The sequence below is a fragment of the Neopelma chrysocephalum genome, unplaced genomic scaffold (genome assembly GCF_003984885.1).
Source record: "Neopelma chrysocephalum unplaced genomic scaffold, ASM398488v2 Primary Assembly neopelma1_65b, whole genome shotgun sequence".
In the NCBI taxonomy this organism is placed as follows: Eukaryota; Metazoa; Chordata; class Aves; order Passeriformes; family Pipridae; genus Neopelma; species Neopelma chrysocephalum.
This window is the reverse complement of record NW_020897723.1, coordinates 3,217,457-3,233,928: the sequence shown is the minus strand read 5'-3', so window position 1 is coordinate 3,233,928 and position 16,472 is coordinate 3,217,457. Positions and strand designations below refer to the sequence as shown.

General features: G+C 63.6%; 3 protein-coding genes across 7 annotated transcripts in view; 2 read left to right on the top strand and 1 right to left on the bottom strand.

Annotated features, from left to right (window-relative positions):
- Positions 1–1,800, top strand: part of BRICD5 (BRICHOS domain containing 5) — a gene marked incomplete at its 5' end in the record, with an annotated part of 2,622 nt that extends 822 nt beyond the window's left edge. Inside the window, 3 exons of the mRNA XM_027684080.1 lie at positions 232–339; positions 790–943; positions 1,425–1,800. Of these exons, the coding sequence (XP_027539881.1) occupies positions 232–339; positions 790–943; positions 1,425–1,519 (357 nt within the window). The remainder of the gene's footprint in view (positions 1–231; positions 340–789; positions 944–1,424) is intronic.
- A 120-nt stretch (positions 1,801–1,920) lies between these two features.
- On the bottom strand, positions 1,921–6,319 carry MLST8 (MTOR associated protein, LST8 homolog). The gene is made up of 8 exons (XM_027684078.1): positions 6,176–6,319; positions 6,048–6,099; positions 5,770–5,932; positions 5,597–5,672; positions 3,699–3,851; positions 3,495–3,619; positions 2,896–3,059; positions 1,921–2,419 (listed from the first exon to the last, which is right to left on the bottom strand). Exons 1-8 carry the CDS (start codon positions 6,302–6,304, stop codon positions 2,301–2,303), a joined length of 981 nt encoding a protein of 326 aa, XP_027539879.1. The 5' UTR covers positions 6,305–6,319; the 3' UTR covers positions 1,921–2,300.
- A 587-nt stretch (positions 6,320–6,906) lies between these two features.
- LOC113967969 (hexosaminidase D-like) lies at positions 6,907–13,983 on the top strand. Of its 5 annotated transcripts, none has more exons than XM_027684071.1 (15): positions 6,907–7,337; positions 10,085–10,294; positions 10,404–10,586; positions 10,719–10,956; positions 11,063–11,172; positions 11,457–11,544; positions 11,626–11,790; positions 11,876–12,059; positions 12,282–12,353; positions 12,461–12,665; positions 12,765–12,847; positions 13,059–13,137; positions 13,292–13,393; positions 13,535–13,616; positions 13,729–13,823. In XM_027684071.1, the coding sequence occupies exons 3-15, from the start codon at positions 10,492–10,494 to the stop codon at positions 13,735–13,737; spliced, it is 1,512 nt and encodes a 503-aa protein (XP_027539872.1). In that variant the 5' UTR covers positions 6,907–7,337; positions 10,085–10,294; positions 10,404–10,491; the 3' UTR covers positions 13,738–13,823. The 5 variants fall into 5 exon arrangements, with proteins under 5 accessions (XP_027539872.1, XP_027539869.1, XP_027539868.1 ...); XM_027684068.1 differs by having other exon boundaries at positions 7,280–7,337; positions 10,434–10,586; positions 13,535–13,624; positions 13,729–13,983; XM_027684067.1 differs by having other exon boundaries at positions 7,280–7,337; positions 13,535–13,624; positions 13,729–13,983.
- The last annotated feature ends 2,489 nt before the right edge of the window (positions 13,984–16,472 follow it).

Here is a 16,472-nt window from a genome sequence, read left to right as displayed (position 1 = left end):
GGGGGTGAGCAGAGCAGTGCCTGGGGCTGGGGGGGTGAGCAGAGCAGCCCCAGCTGCTGGTGTGGGAGCAGGAGGCGTGGGCCGGGAGGAACACCCACCAGCTTGGTGCCTTTCTCTGCACCTTTAGTCGGGGAAGACGATGCAGGGGAGAGGAGCAATGTCCGTTTCTGGGGTTCCTCAGCCAGCTGTGGGTGTGTGTCCTGCCTGCTCTGAGGTCTGTCTGTCTGGCAGGGCTACGTGTGCTACAAGCCTGTGGAGCAGAGCACGTGCTACCTGAGGAGGATGGACCCCTGGGACCTGCAAACCCTGCAGGCAGCTCTCAACGTGTCTGAGCAGAGGGTGAGCAGCTGCTGTGGCCATGGTGGGGGCAGTTGTGGGAATGGAGGATGGACTGGGCCTTGCACGGGGTCCTGGCTCACTGAAGTCCCCCTCCTGCGTGGATTTGCAGTGGTCACTCCCCACACCAGCAGCCCAGGCGTGGCTGGAGGAGGGCCTGGGCTCTCCCAGCTGCAGGGAGCAGTGTCAGCCCCCTGTTCTCTGCAATTCCTGCCGGGGGGGCTGGCACAGGAGCAGGGCTGTGCCCGCCAGGCTGGGCTCTGGGTAAGCTCAGAGCAGCAGCCCTCGGGTTTATCCATATCCCCACTCCTGTGGGACAGGGCAGCTGGCAGGAGAAACCTGACCACTGCCAGGGTACAGACCACTGCCAGGGTGCCCTGGGAGGCAGAGCAGGTCTGTGGAGCTGGAGGGACAAAGTGCCTTGGGAGGATTTAACAGGGATGCTTCTTTCAGGCCGAGCAGCTGCTACGTCACAACAACCAGACCAAGTACTACCGGGAGTTCCTGGGCATCCTGCCGGGGGAGCAGGTGGAGCCCCAGGGCCTGGGGGAGGCTGTGCAGAGCCTGTGTGAGCACACGTCCATCTTCTGGGTCCGCAGAGGGCAGGGTAAGCGGGACAGTCCCCTTGGGGGGGGAAGCACGAGCTTTTCTCGCACCTCTAAGAGGATCAGGCTCTGCTGCACAAAAGCTGACGCATCCCAGGACAGGCTGCCAAGGCCCAGGACAGGGACAGGTGACCTCTAGTGCAAAATCAAACCATTGTTCACCATCCCCCTGTGCTGGCTCGTACCCACACCCTGCCCTGGCTGGGATGGGCTCCGAGCCCCCACCCCGGGCAGCACAGCCCGACTGCACAGCACAGCACAGCCAGCACACAGAGCTGTCCCCTGGGACACTGCTGCCTTCATCCCTGTCACCTTCATCCTCACCACAAGCAGCCTGCCCAGCTGTCAGTCTGCCCTGTCTTGCTCCAGCTTTAATGAGGAAGGTCATTCCCTGAGGCTTTCCACTTGCCTGGCTCCCCAGGGAGTCACAGCTGCAGCATCCAAGCATTCCCCTCACCCGCTCCTGTCCTTGCTTGTTGGCAGGTCCTGGGAGGCAGCGGCTCATCTACCTGTGCATTGACATCTGCTTTCCAAGCAACATCTGTGTCTCTATCTGCTTCTATTACCTCCCTGAGTAAGTGCTGAGCCGTGGACGCCCTCTTGCTGCCCTACATACTTGAACTGGATTCCTGAAAAGCCTCTGATTTCCACAAGGAAGGTAACACCCACACCATCCCCAGAGCCTCCTGCTGATTTCATGCTGCACCTCAGGAGGGTTTAGAGAAACAAGAGGCCTCTGCTCAGCACTGTCAGCACAGACACTCCCTGCAGCTCTGCCCCAGGGCTGCCACGTCCATAGGAATTAGGAGCCCCAGGCCTAGAGGGATCCCAGGGAGTAGTTGGTGTTCTGGGGCTCCGTGCCCTGCCCAGCACAAGGTGGTTACATTTGTTGGGGTTGTTGGCTTTAGGAGAGCAGCTCTCCAAGTCACTTTGTGAAACACTTTGAATAAAGGGATTGCAAACCAAGTCAAGAGCTGCCTTTCCTCTTTGCTCAGCCTCTTCCATCCCTTAGAAAGTCTCATTTTTATTTTTCTCCCACTTTGGGGTACAAGAACATACCAAGCTGTCAGCAGCTGATGCCACAGGGATTCCTCCAGCTCAACTGTACCTGTCTCCCTGCAGTGGGATCGTGCCTCCCTGTCCCATTCCCTCCCTTAGAGGCCACACACATTTCAGCAATGTCCTGCTCAGAGCTGAAGCCTGGTCTCACCCCAGGCAGCTGCAGCTGCTTCTGCCAGAGCCCCAGCCCTCTCCATCAGGGAGGGGATGGGCACAGTGCATGTCCTGGCTCTGGAGAGGGTCCTTGTCACTGCAAGGCAAGGGGAAACACAGAGCTCCTCTCCTTCCCACACATGCCCATTATCCCAACACGCTGTCGTTGAAGGCAAGGCAGACCACGGCTTTCTGGTGGCCACTGTACTCCCTCTTGATCTCTCCTGTCTCCACACACCAAAGTCTGGCCAGGTTATCAGAGGAGGCTGAAACAAAGAGTGAAAAAAGGAGTGAGATGTGTAGCATTACAATTTAAACTTCTCCTTTTATTATTATTATTATTAGAAATAGTTTCCTCTTGCTTCACTCACCACCATCCTTAGGGCTGGTGATGAGCAGCAAGGCAGAGCAGCTCAGTGCATTTCTGTATTAACTGGGATTTTAATAAAGAGCAGTGACTGTGGAAATCACCACAGGTTTGTTTTGAAGGGACAACCACGCTGCACACTGCGAGCAGCACTGATCCCAGGGGAGACCAACTGCAGCCTGGAGACCCCCTCTCTGCTTTAAACAGGTGTCTCTTGCAGCACAGGCAGAATGCTCCAGGGAGTTCAGCAGAACGTGCTGGAGGGGTGAGCCTGGGTGCTCCCACCCCACCCACACCCATGCCCAGGTCTGGCAATGTCCCAGCCACAGGAAATGGTTGGCCCTGTGCTGGTGCAGGGCCCTGGCACAGCCTCACCTGTGACGATGTACTGGGAGTCCCCGGAGAAGGCACAGTCCCACATCCAGCCCCGAGACGTCTCCCCGGGGTTGTTGCTCTTAATGCTCAGCTCTGTCATCAGAGAGAAGTTTGAAGTCCTCCAGATCTTGCAAGTCTGATCTGCAGAACAGGTAGCCAAGAGCCTGCAAGGAGGAGCCGTGTGAGGGTGACCTTGTCAGTCACACTGTGCACCTACAGGCCTCTGGTCACCATGGGCCTGGCCAGTGATGGCCTGGAGACCTGCCTTCACTGCACTCACGTCTCCTTACACCTGTATCTTCTGATTTATGAGACTTCAGCTGACCAGACTCCATGAAGGAGCTCACACTCTGCTCCTGGAGGTCAGCAGTGGGATCCCAGCTGCAGGAACAGCTCGTGGCTGCAAACCTTGCTGAGCTCAGGGAGCACGAGCGGGACACGACTGAGAGCAACCCCGTGGTGACACATCCCCTGCCTCCTCCCCGGGGCCCTGCAGCGTGGAGCCAGCATCAGCCACAGCTGGGGGCACAGCTGGGCTCTGCCTGCCCGGGAAGGCCCGTGTTTCCCATGGGAGGGAGGAGAGGGCTGCCCACACTCACGTGGAGTCGGGGCTGAACTTGCACTGCAGGGCGTAGCGATTGTGCGCCGGGATCTTGGTCTTGGGGATCAGCTGCGTCACCTCCTCGCCGATGCCGCCCGTCAGGTTCCACACGTAGCAGTTTCCCTGGGGAGAGACAGTGGGATCTGTGCCCCCCAAAGCCAGCCTGGATTCCCCCATCCCATCCCTCGGCCCCCGAGCTCACCGAGCTGTTCACAGCCGCCATGTAACTGGCGTCGGGGTCGATGTGCACAGAATTCACCGACACCTCGGGCTCCGGGATGAGCTGCTCATTGTGGTCGGTCTTCAGGTCCCAGATGTGGATGGCACCGCTCTGGTCACCCACGATCAGCTCTGCCTGCAAGGGAACAGCCCTCCCCCCGTGAGCAGCAGCCCTGAGCTGACACCCTGATCGTGCCCGTGCAGCACCACGGGGAGCCCTGCTCTGCTCTGAAGCATCAGGGTCCTGTTCTGCCTCCTTTTTCCCCAGCACAGGGCTGTTCCACACAGTGGCTGCACGGAGAGCAAGCCAAGTCCTGACTCCTGTTACACTCTGCAAAAGGCTGTTTCCCTTCCCAGAAGCGTTTGTTAATTTTCTAAACCCCAGAGCACACAGCAGGTGCTGCACACCTACAGCTCCAAACAAAATCTACGGGAGCCAAGTGATTTTCAGCACATCTGAGAGGAAGCATTTAGATGCAGGTTGGCCAGCGAACAACTGAAGCACTCAAGAGCGCACAGATACCTGAAAAACACAACCTGGAGTGGTTTTTTTCTCTCTCTCACGCCTTCTCAGGGGAAGGACAAGAGCCAGCTGAAGGGCAGAGTCCTGGCTCTGATCCCACGCTCAGAGCAGAGGACAATGCTGGCATCCCTCCACTCAGGCAGGGCTTTATCGACGGCCCTGCACTGCCCACAACTCCAGCAGAATCCCTAGAGGAGATCAGGTCATCAGGCACAGCTAATCCTGGGCCTGGGAGCACAGCCTTGTTCTGAGGAAGACAAACACCACTGATATATTTACCTGACTGCACAGAAGCCTTTTCTGGGCACCTTAATCCTCAGCCCCTCTTAGCAGGTGTAAAGTGCAATTCCTAAAGCCATCCCGATTTACCCAGGCCATGAGGAATCTGGGATAACTGGAGCAGCATCTCTGCAGAGGGAATTGCAGAGCCATGGACCTATCTGAAGAAATGCTGCCACCTTTGGACTAATTAACCATGTTCTGCTCACAAACCAACACTCTGCACCTCAGCAGCATTTTGGTCAGTGATTATTTCCCATCTGAGACCTATGTGCAGCAATACTTTTTTTCACCATAACATATTTTCACAGCACTGACACTACAGGAGCATTTGGGTAAAGTCTGGTCCAAATAACTGGTCTCAAATCTGGTCTGAAATTCCCGATCTGCAAAATTAAACCTTTGCCACATGAAATGCAAAGGAACACTTCCATTACTCAGCATTTTACAAAGGTCTGCACTGCCCTGTCTGCAGGCAAACCCACAGCCCTGCAGCCCAGCAGAGTCACTGGCACTGCAATGATCCCTATTGATTTCCCTGCTAATGCACCACATTCCCTTCAGCCTCATTCCAAGCCCCAGCCCTCCCTCTGCTCAGCAACAGCTGCTGAACCCACTGGTGAATCTCAACCAAACCTGATGGGAATCGTGGCTGTGGGCCCTGAGATGCTTTTTCTTGCCAGCAGTGCCACCCAAAGCTCCTGGCACCAGCAGTGTGGCCAGGCAGGGGGCAGATGGGGGGTGGGAAGGAGGCTGCTGCCCGTCCTGCAATGCCACCAAGAGCCCACGGGTCTGTGCCACCAGGAAGGTCACCCACCCCAGCCACCCTCCCAAAATCTGCTGCTAGGATACAACTCTGCAGCCCCTCAGATTTACCCAGAGGAGCCACATAACAACTTGTCCAGAGGAGCTGTGGCTGCCCCATCCTTGGAAGTGTCCAAGGCCAGGCAGGACAGGGCTTGAGCAACCTGGGATAGCAGAAGGTGTCCGTGGCAGGGAGTTGGAACGAGGTGAACTTGAAGATCCCTTCCTCAGGATTCAGTGTGCTGGGAGCCCAAGGAAGGAGCCAGTTTGCTCACCTGGTTGGGGTGCAGGCACACACAGTTGATGGGAGCGTTCACCTGGAAAATGCGCTGGCACTGGAGGTTCCGGGACCTGCAAGAGCCAGTGAGGAGGGGGGCGTGTTTGGGAGCCTGGGATCAGCCCCGCAGCCCCAGGACTCTGCCGGAGGAGGGGAGCCCCCCGTGCCCACCTGAGGTCCCAGATGCGGGCCATGCAGTCCTCGCCGCCCGTGTACATCCAGCGCCCGTCCTCGTGGAACCCCACCGACGTGATGTTCTTGCTCACGCCGTCGTAGTTGATGACGGGGTTGGGGTTGTTGGAGTTGAGGTCGTACATGCGGATGTGCTGGTACCCTGCAAGCACCGGGCAGGGCGTGGGCGCCGTCCCCGTGCCCGGCGTGCCCGGTGTGCCCGGTGTGCCCGGCGTGCCCGGTGTGCGCGGCGTGCCCGGCGGGACGGGCGTGCTCACCTGCGGCCGCGATCATGCTCCGGTCCGGCGTGATCTCCAGGGCGTTCACCTGCTGCGGGCGCCGTTAAGGTCGGTACGGAGCATCGGCCGGGCCCGCCCCGCGGCGCCCCGAGCCCCGGGAAGGATACGGAGTCCTGGTGCTGCACCGTGCGGGTGCAGATGCCGCTGTGCGCCTGCCAGAACCGCACGGTGTGGTCGTAGCCGGCCGTGGCCAGGATGACGGGGTCGCTGCCCACCGTGCCCTGGGCCGCGTTCATGCTGCCGCCGCGGGGCCCGCTCGGGCCCGCCGCACTCGCGATCCCGGTGCCGCCGCGCCGCTGACACCGGCGGGGTGTCTGTCACAGCGGCGGGGTGTCTCTCACAGCGGCGGGGCTCCCCCCGCTCCCTTCCCTACCCGGCCCCGCTCCCCCTTCCCGGTGCTCCCGGTGCTCCCCGGTCCCTTCCGGCTCCCGGCTCTGCGCATGCGCGCGGTACAGGCTCAGGCCGCCACTGGCGGGAGTGCGCATGCGCGGGAGCGGAGCGGTGGGACGTACCATGGGTGGGGAGGAGGGAGGGGGGTAAGGTGAGACCACGGAGCACGGGGAAGGGGGGGGCAGCTTCCAGAGCCCGCGCCAGGGGGCGCAGTGATGGGGGGGGAGAGGGAACGGGATGTGGGATAGGGGGCGTGGGATTGGGGATACGGGATATGGGACATGGGACATGGGATATGGGATGTGGGAGAGGGGAGATGGGACACACACCGGGAACCGGGTACACGCTGGGCGTGGGACATACGCTGGGCATGGGACACACCGGGCATGGGGCACACACTGCACACGGGGTGCCCAGTGGGCACGGAGCACAGCCGGGACACACAGGAGGCACACACGGAGAGCACACCGGGCACCGCGGGGCGGGGCGGGCACTGGACACACAGCGGGCACCAAGCACCGGGCACCGGACGGGCAACGGGAGCCGGGCACGGGGCACGCACCGGGCACGCACCGGGCACACAGCGGGCACACAGCGGGCACGCAGCGGGCACCGCCGAGCCGCCCGTTGTGCCGGTGCGGCCCCGGGCGGGGCGGGCGGCGGCTCCGCGCGCTGCCGGTGGTCCCCCCCGTGCGGGGTCGCGGGCACGGTCCCCGCTGGGTGCGGTGGCCCCGCCACCCCCTCCTCTGCTGCCGCACCGGCGGGCACCGGGCCCTTTAAGAGCGGCGGCGGCCGTGCCCGTGCCCGTGCCCGTGCCCGTGCCCGTGCCCGCGCTCGCGCCCGCTCCCGGCGGTGCCCGCGGCCGCCCCGCACCTGCCGGTAAGAGCCGGGACAGCGCGGGATGCTCGGGGCCGCGGGGAGGCCGGGGGGATGCGGGGATGCCCGTGGCCGCGGCGGGGAGCGGTGACGGGAGGATGCGGGGATGCTCGGGAAGGATGCAGGGATAGCCGGGGGGGATGCAGGGATGCTCGGGCGCGATTGCAGGGATGCTCGGGGGGATTGCAGGGATGCCAAGCAGAGTTTGGAGGGTAACGTAGGGCACGGGAATGCCCAGTGGATGCCCTTGGTGTGGGCATTGTGGGGTGCGCCAGGTTTGCAGGGTGCAGGTGGAGCCCACGGCACAGAGGGCTGGGTGGGGTGTGGAAAGGCCCAGGGGGTGCCTCATTGTCCTGGGGGGATGCGGGATGGGACAGGGGCCAGCTGTGCCCGGGGACTGGGGGAACAGCCCCTCCTGCTGCCAAGGGGCTGTAGCCCCAAGGGGAGTCCACAGCCTCTCCTCGCAGGAGCCCCGGGATGTGGGGCTGCAGCACCGTGGCCTTTGGGGAGGGGCAGCTCATCCTGTGGGGTGGCACAGGCTGGGAATACAGAATGGCCTTGGCCAGGCTGGCCATGGAATGCTCTGGAAGCACCTGAGCATGTGCACATGTGAGTGTGCATATGTGTGAGTGTGCACACGTGTGTGTGCACACAAGTGTACACGGAGCAGCGTCACTCCCCCCACAGCCATTTGTGCGGAGGGAGCGAGGGTTTGGCACGGAAACAGTGGGAACAGGGAACACCAGAGCGCTGGGCAGCTGAGTGGCACCCAAAACCCTCACTGCTGGTCCGTGGGCTGCAGTGGCACCTGCAGGTACCCAGTGGGCAGCAGTGGCACCTGCCACCCCGGGGGCACTCGGCTCCATCCTCCCCATGGCCCGGCGCTCTCCATGCGCAGGTTTGGGTTTGCTTCCATCTTCCTCGGGGCTTGGGGCTCAGGCAGGTAAGTGGGGAGCTGGGCTGGATTTGGGGAGCTGGAAGCAAAACCCACGTGGGCTGTGTGGAGGCAGGGAGGGGGGATGAGGGTCTGGCCCCTCCTCACCCCATCACCATGAGGGCGTTGAGTCAGACTGGCCGGTTGTGAGGAGCCGTGGGCTCTTCCGAGCCTCCCGGGGGCTGTGCCAGCGCCGTCCCCGAAGCGTTGGCAGCGGAAGATGTGACGTTAATAAATATAGCGGGTGCTAGAGGCAAGATGTCGGGTTAGAGGGGCAGCATCCATCAGCTGAGCCCTCGTGCCAAGGGATGTCCCGATGGCACAGGGATGTGGTGTCCTGGCTGCCCCCATCACCCCTTGGTGCTGCCCCCCCAACTCTGGCCAGCACCCATCCCACCCCCCTGGCTGCCTGGGAACTCAGGCCCTGGGAACCTGCCCTATTTAAATAACAGAACGTACATTAAAAACGCCGAATCCTGGCGAGCTGACAGCATCTGTCTAAATATTTATCCCTGTTCCGGTCAGGCGCTGTGTTCCCATGACAGCCCCATTAGCACTTGGCGTATTTATGGCCTTCCTGGGTGCTGGGCTCCCCATGCCGTGCACCACAGGGCCACTGACCCCCCTCCCGTGTCCCCTCTGTGCCTTCCTGTGCACTTGGGGTGACCCCCAGGCTGGCAGCTGTCCCCAGCCTGGCACATCCCTGCTGGGCTGTGCTGGAGCTGCCAGGAGCATCCTGGGCAGGGCAGGAAGTGGGTACCACACTTATCCCCCGGAGCACAGGAGGTGCAGTGCCATGAGGCGCCTTGTCCGTGCAGGGAAGGGAGTGCAGGGAACAGCCTGCTCCCCAAAAGCAGGCTCCTGCTCCCCAAAAGCAGGCTCCTGCCCCTGAGGGGCTGGGGTTGGATGCACTGCCCCATCCCTGCCTCAACAAATACAGCAGGACTGGAAAATAAAAGAGGGGGGGAAAAGGCAGAAATGATGCTTGTGTGCGGCTCCCGGGAGAATCTGTGCTGCCTCCTGCCTGTTGTGCTGCGGGGCCAAGGGAGACGTGCTGCCCACAGGAGGGCAGCTCTGGGCTCCTGGGGTAGGAGCTGGCATCACCCTTGTCACCTGGGAACAGGGCTGCGGGTGAGGAGGAGCCCGAGGGGACTGTGGGAGCGGAGGACACGGGGTGCTGTGGTGTTTTTCCAGGGTTTGTGTTGGGGCTGCAGAGGCTGGTGGCTCCTGGGGCTCCTGGGAGTGGTGCCCCAGTGACAGCAGTGTCCCCAGTGCTGCACTCACCAGGGTCTGGCCTGGCTGAGCATCTCCTGCTGCAGCCACAGTGCCCCTGTGTGGGACACTGTGGGCAGTCTGGGAATTGGGGCTGGTCGTGTGCCACTGGATAAGGAACTCTGTGCTGTCCCTCCAGCTGTGGCTGTGGGAGATAGGGATGGGGCAGCTGCCACCTCCTGCTCCATGGAGGCTGCTTTGATTTGGGCTCACTTTCATCTGAGTTGAACTCCTCGTCTCAGGAGTTCTCAAAATTAGTTTACGAAGAAAATATGTCAAACGAAATTTATTCATCTTAACTGTGACACCTCTGTGACATGAGCTCATCCCTGCAGCCTGCACGGCCTGTCCTGTGTCCTGCCAGGGATCGAGCACTGCTTTAACTGGGCACAGCATGGTTTTTCACATGGCCCCTGTGGGTGCCAAGGGGGTCCAGGCTGCCACCCTCACCCCACCAGTGCCCATGGCTGTGCTGGTGCTGTCCTTGGAGCAGCCCAGCGCTGGCGTGTGCCCGGGTGGTCCCCAATCACCTCTCCCCCATCAGCAGGGCTGTGCCGTGCCCACCCCCTGATGCCACCCCACCCTGCCGAGCTGTGACACGGCCCCTGTCTCGGGGGGTGACCCCACAGCCGGAGGGGATCCCCGTGGAGGACCTGCCCTGCAGCACCGCCCTGTTTGCTCCGGCACTGGCCACACCCTTGCAGGCAGAGAGAGAGGCTGATCCAGCCGCTGGCCCCACGCTGGGGCACACGAGGTAGGAGGGACACAGAGCACGGCTGTGCACGTCCCTGATGGGGACCAGGGTGCCAGAGGGGTTCCCCCCATGTCACCTTTCTCTGGGTCTCGTGCTGCCCCGGTCAGGGGAGCAGGGCACAGTATGTGGGGCTGTGCAGGGTCACCTGTGCTTGGGGTCCCTCGGGCCACTGCTGGACCCTGTGTGTGTCCCCAGAGATGGCCTTCCAGCGGAGCCACCGCCTGAACCTGCTGCGCCTTGTCGTGCTGCTCCTCATCGCCTTGGCCGGCATCAAGTTCCTCTTCCGTGACAGGTGAGGTGACAGCAGGACCCCAGGGGGTTTGGGGGTCTGTGGGGAGCCCCTGGGTCATGCCCAGGCAGGTGCCTGGTGCTGGGGGGCAGCTGGTGCCCTGTGTCACCCCCGTCCCTGCTCCACTCCCTGCAGCTTTACCCTGGAGCTGCACAAGCACGTCAGCAAGGACAGCCGGTTCTGGGGGGACACAGGTGACATCGTCCAGGATGTCATCCCCCAGAGCCAGGTTCTGGAGCTCCCTGAGGCGAAGATAACGGCCCTGAGGCAAGAGCCTGGGCAGCAGGTCCCCAGGGATGTCAGTGCCACCGAGATGAGGCTGGTCCACTTGGACCTCAAGGGAGCCGCACCCAGGGTCTCCTACCTGGAGCAGGTGAGGGTGCCCAGCGGCAGGGAGAAGGTGCCAAGGAGGGATGTGCTGGGGGGGCTCAACCTGCCGTGCTGTCCCCACTGCTGAGCCCACCCTGCCCGCCCTGCAGGTGTTCCCCTTCCTGTCCCAGCTGGGAGCCAACGGCATCCTCATCGAGTACGAGGACATGTTCCCCTTCAAGGGGGAGCTGGAAGTCCTCAGGTCCCCGTACGCTTACAGGTGAGCAGGGCTGTGTGCCGAGCTGCCTGGGCCCTGCTGTGCCAGGGCTGGGTGTGACCCACCTGGCCCCGTGCCTGCGATAACCGTGGTCGGAGTGCCAGGCTGTGCCGCCGGCAGACCGGCTTCCTGCCCTGCTGGGACAATATTTGTGCCCCTTAGTAAAGTCCACGCATGTGTGGGGTGGCGGGGGCCATATGGGCAGGGTGCCAGAGGAGGAGGGGAAGTGCCCCAAGCTCTGCCCTCCGCCCTGGCATCCCCCGGTGAGCCTGTCCCTGCCCTCCCAGCGAGGAGGACATCGAGCGGATCCAGCAGCTGGCGGAGCAGCACAAGCTGGAGGTGGTTCCCCTGGTGCAGACCTTTGGCCATGTGGAGGTAGGGGGTCCCGGCCCTGCTCCCCATCCCAAATCACAGGGGGTTCCCCTGGAAACCCCCCGTGACGGCTCCTTCCCGCAGTTCATCCTCAAGCACGAGAAGTACCAGCACCTGCGGGAGGTCGAGCGCTTCCCCAACAGCTTCAACCCCCACGTGCCCAACACCCTGGCCCTGCTCAGGAGCGTCTTGGCGCAGGTGATCGAGAAGCACAGACGCTCCACCTGGATCCACATCGGCGCGGATGAGGTGGGCATGGGCTGTGCAGGGACCCCAGCCCTCGCCCCGGGGGTGCTCCCAGGGGTGCTGAGCGTCCCCCTTCCCCCAAGTCCAGGTTTTCCACCTCGGGGAGGGGATGGACTCCAAGAGCTGGATGAGCCGCAACAAGGGCGACGTGGGGACCATGTTCCTGAAGCACATCAAGGAGGTGTTGGGCTTCCTCTCTGCGCAGTACTGGGGGCTGCGGGTGCTCATGTGGGACGACATGCTGAGGAAGATCAGCGTGGGAGCCCTGCGGGGTGAGGGGACGGGGATGACAGTGGTGCCTCGGGTGTCAGCCGAGGTCTGTCCTGTGTCTCGGCAGTGCCCGTTCACGTGGCTGCCCTGGCACGTGTCATGCCTGGTGCTGGCAGGAGCCCATGCCTAGCCCTGCGGGAATGTGGGTCTCGGGCTGAGGAGTCCCCAGGCATGCTCCTGCTGCTGGCAACAGTGCCAGTGTCCCCGTCTTGCCCTCCCTGCAGAGTCTGGGATAGCGAAGCACGTCTCACCCGTGGTGTGGTTCTACGCGCCCGACTTCGAGGCTGAGCAGATTGGTAAGATGACGTGCCAGGCTCCTGGGGACGGTGGGGGGATCTGCCCCCAGCTCCCCGCAGCCTCCTGGGCGCAGTGGCACTGACGGCTCGTGCCTGTCCCACTGCAGAGCCGTTCCTCACCAAGTATGCAGAGAGTGGCTTCGAGGCAGTTTGGTTCGCCAGCGCCTTCAAGGGCACCACGGGGCCGGCGCAGACCTGGACCCCCCTGAGCTACCACCTGAAAAACCACCTGAGCTGGCTGAAGGTGATGCAGGCCCTGCCACGGCTGGCCCCGCTGCGCTTCCAGGGCATCGTGCTCACCGGCTGGCAGAGGTGAGGGGCACCAGCACCCCCTCCCTGCCGCCCCGGTGCCCACACAGCCACGCTGGCAGCGGCGCAGGAGGCGATGGCGTGGCTGTCCCCACCCTGCAGGTACGACCACTACTCAGTGCTCTGCGAGCTGCTGCCCGTCGGCATCCCCTCGCTGGCCATCTGCCTGCAGACCCTGGTGAACGGTGAGCCAGCGGCCCTGCCGGCACAGCCGGGCTCACCCCCACCTCCCACTGCCTGCCAGAGCCTGTCCTGCCGGGAAGGGGACGGGGGGGAGGTGGGAGGCAGGGGAGGAAGAGCTTCAGTCTCTCCGGTTTTGGGGGTGTGGTGAAGCCAGGGGTGAGCCTGATTGTGGAGTGGCCCAAGCCTTTTTGTCCCTCTCCTCACCCTTCCCAGGGGGCTTCACAGAAGAGGCGAAGAGGAAGGTCCTGGATGTGCTGGGCTTGGAGAGCGTGCAGCTGGAGCAGAGCACCTGGTGCGTGACCACCCCAATTGCATCAGAAGGGATGCACTGGAGGGGACTAGGGAGTTGGTCACCCAAATTCCCTCCAGCCACGCAGAGTGCTGGGATTCACCCAGCCCAGTGCATTCCACATGCTGGGCTCTCACCTTGGCCTCCCCTTTCCCAGCGAGGGCAGGGGAGCGTTCCCTGGTGTGGAGATCTACCACATGGTGGAGCAGGTTAATGGCCACCTGAAGGAGAGCATCCTGAAGGCTCTGGAGGAGGAGAGGTAACAGGCGGCGGGAGGCAGCAGGGTTGGTGGCTTGGGCAACTGGAGCACGAGAGTTTTTCCATGGGAGGGAGCCTGCCTGACATGCAGCTCCCCATCCCTGGTGGCCCCTGTGCCCCCCACTCCCTCGTACCTCCCCAGTGCCATCAAGGGCTGGTTCAGCCCCTACCATCGGAAGCACCGCTTTGGGAACCCCCGCAACATGGAGAGCTTTGGCAGCAAGGTGCTGAAGTATGTGGTGCTGGGGGCTGGGAGCCCCCTCGGGTGCCTCTGCAGGGCTGGAAGGGGTCCCAGGCTCACAGAAGGGAGCTGGACCCCTGCTCTCCCCCCACCAGGCTGCATGAGGACTGGGAGAGCTTCGTCCGTGACCTGCGTGCCCAGCTGGAGAGGGTCTACTTCCCAGACACGGTGGAGGAGTGGATGGAGGAGAACGTCAACCCCTACCTGGACCAGCTGCGGGACCTGGTACGGGACTACCGGGCCATCATCCGCCTCAACGGCCGGCCCAAGGCCACGTAGGGGCTGCAGCCCCCCCAGCTCTCTCTGCCCCCCTGGCTGGTCTTCGGGGGCCAGCGCCTCGTGTCTGTTTGCTCGTGCTGTACAGAGCCCTGCACACCCAGCTCCACAATAAAGTATTTTCATAGATGCTGCTGGTGCTGGAGGGGCCATGGCTCTGTGTCGTGGCCCCCACGCACGGAAGGGGGAGCTGGGGCCGGTGTGGAGGGTTGAGGTCTGTCCTGGGCCCCTGCTCTGGCTCTGCTGGAGCTGGAGGGGCTGGCAAGCCTCAGGGCAGAGTGTGACAGAGCTCATGGGGACACCTCGTGCTGGCCTCAAGGGTGGCCGTGCCCTCCCTGCAGGGCGGGATCCAGCTCAGAGCTGGTGCTGGGTGCTGCATGGCACAGGGAGAGGGCTGGAACCCGGGACGGGGCAGTGACAGGGGGGTGTGCAGGGGCCCTGTCAGGCTCCCACCAGCACTCTCTCCCCAACCCCGTGTCCGCTTTCAGCCACCATGAATCCCTGGTCGCTGGGAGGGGGGTGAGCGTCCCGAGCCAAGCCACCCTCCAAACCCTGCCTTCATCTCTTCCTTGCTCTTCATTAATCCAGTGCCCAGGGCCCCATGTGTTCCCAGACCCCTGCTGCCTCCTGCGCCCAGGCAGGGGCCTCACTGCACTCCATTCCCATCGGAAAAGCAGCTGGGGGGGGATGCGTGGGGATCTCAGCGTGGGACGAGCCCTCCTGCAGCCGGTGGTGCCTCCGTATCCCACAGTCGGGTTTCCACGTGCCTGTTCCCTGCGGTGCCCACCCCAAACCCCCCGTGCCTGCGGGCTCTGCCTGTTCCGGGCGCTGGTTTCTCTCGGCGTGTGCAAGGCAGGAACAGGGACATTTCACTGCACATTCTTCTGCTCTGCAAAGACCAACCCGACTTGGCAAGAGCCCGAGGGAGCCGCAGGAACGCGAGGCTGGAGCTCCTCCTGCAAAGCCTGGCACAGCCAGGGAGGAGGGACAGCGTTGGTGCACCCCACTGGCCCCACAGAGCCCCGCATCGTGTCCCGGTCACAGAGGTCCCAGTGCCCGGTGAGGCCACCGGGGCAGGGGCTGCCCCGTCCCGTGTCTGTGCTGGGTGACTGGGTGTGGGAGCCCAGCAGGAGGGAGCTGTGGGGCACAAAGGGACCTTTGTTGAGGAGCCTCGCTTGTTATCAGGTGGTGGCAGATGTGAAGGAAGCCCCTGACCCGGCGGGGCCCCCGGACGCGTGCGGAGCCCCGGCCCCAGCCCCCAGCCCGGGGAGCCCCGCGGCGGCTCAGGGCCCGTGCGGCCGCCCGGCTGCGGGATTAGAGGGCAGATTAGACGGCGTTCCGTGCTGGCAACCCAAATGTCCTGGATTGGAAAGTGGGGGTGGGGAGAGGAGACGACCCCGCCGATCCCGAGGCGGGGTCAGCCTGGAGGTGGGGACTGGGAGGGACCCAGGGGCTACAGAGGGAGCTGGGGGCTGCACAGGGAGTTGGGGGCTGTGGAGGCATCCTTGGGCTCCAGCTCAGGGGCATGGGCCGGCACGAGGCGGGCAGGGGGCATCAGGAATGATCTTAGTTCCCTCCTCCATCTTTCCCTCTGCCACGGGCACACACGCGGGGCTGCAGCCGCCCGTCCCCCTGCACCGCACACAGCCGTGCACCGCATACACCAGTGCACTGCACCCATCAGTGCCCAGCGCTGCGGTGGCCAGCTGGCTACCGGCCTTCTGGCTCGATGTGCCTCAACGTCGCTTTGCTGGAGCCGGCACTCCACAAGGCTTTTATCCAGTTACTCGTCCGGGAGGGGAGAAATTGGGGCTGATTTTGCGTGGGTGATGACCGTGCTCTGCCCTGAGGGCACTGTGGGGACATTAATGACTTGTCCATCACTGGCCCATTTCCCACCGCGTTCCTCAGCGTCCTCATTCCGGGAACACTCCACACCTGGAATGTCTCCGTCATTTCAGCCTTAAAAGTGAAAGGGACGAATGTCACCGGCCACTGTGTCAACAAAAGTGGAAAATGACGCGGTAATGAGGGCTTTATTTACAGAAATGGAACAGTTGCTCCTGCCCGGGTCCGTAACCGGCGCCGCAGGCTGCCCGCCGGTGCCTGCGATGTCCAGGCGGGACGGGGATCGGCAAAGGGCACCCTGGAGCGGGACTGGGGAGCACGGGGTGCCCCGGGTGGGGGTCTGCCGGACCCTCCTCAGGTCCTCCTCGAGGAGGAAGAGGCCCCGAGCAGCCGCGTTCCCCCCTCCCCTCCGCCCGCCGAGACCCGCCAGCTCGTTACACGCCACGGCTGCGCGGCGGCGGCGGCGGCGGCGGCGGCGGCGGCGGCTCCCACCGGGGCGTCCCCCGGGCCCCGGCACCGGGGAGGGCTATCCCGCGCTCCGCCCGCAGCACCGGGAGGCCCCCGCCCCCTCCTCCTCCTCCTCCTCCTCCTGCTCGTCCTCCTCCTCCTCTTCCTCCCCTCCCGCGCTGCCCCCCGCCCTCCCGGTGCGGCCCCCCCGTCCCGCCGCGCCCCGCCCCGGGCGCCCGCCGCCGCCGCCGCCCCCGCCCCCGCCTCC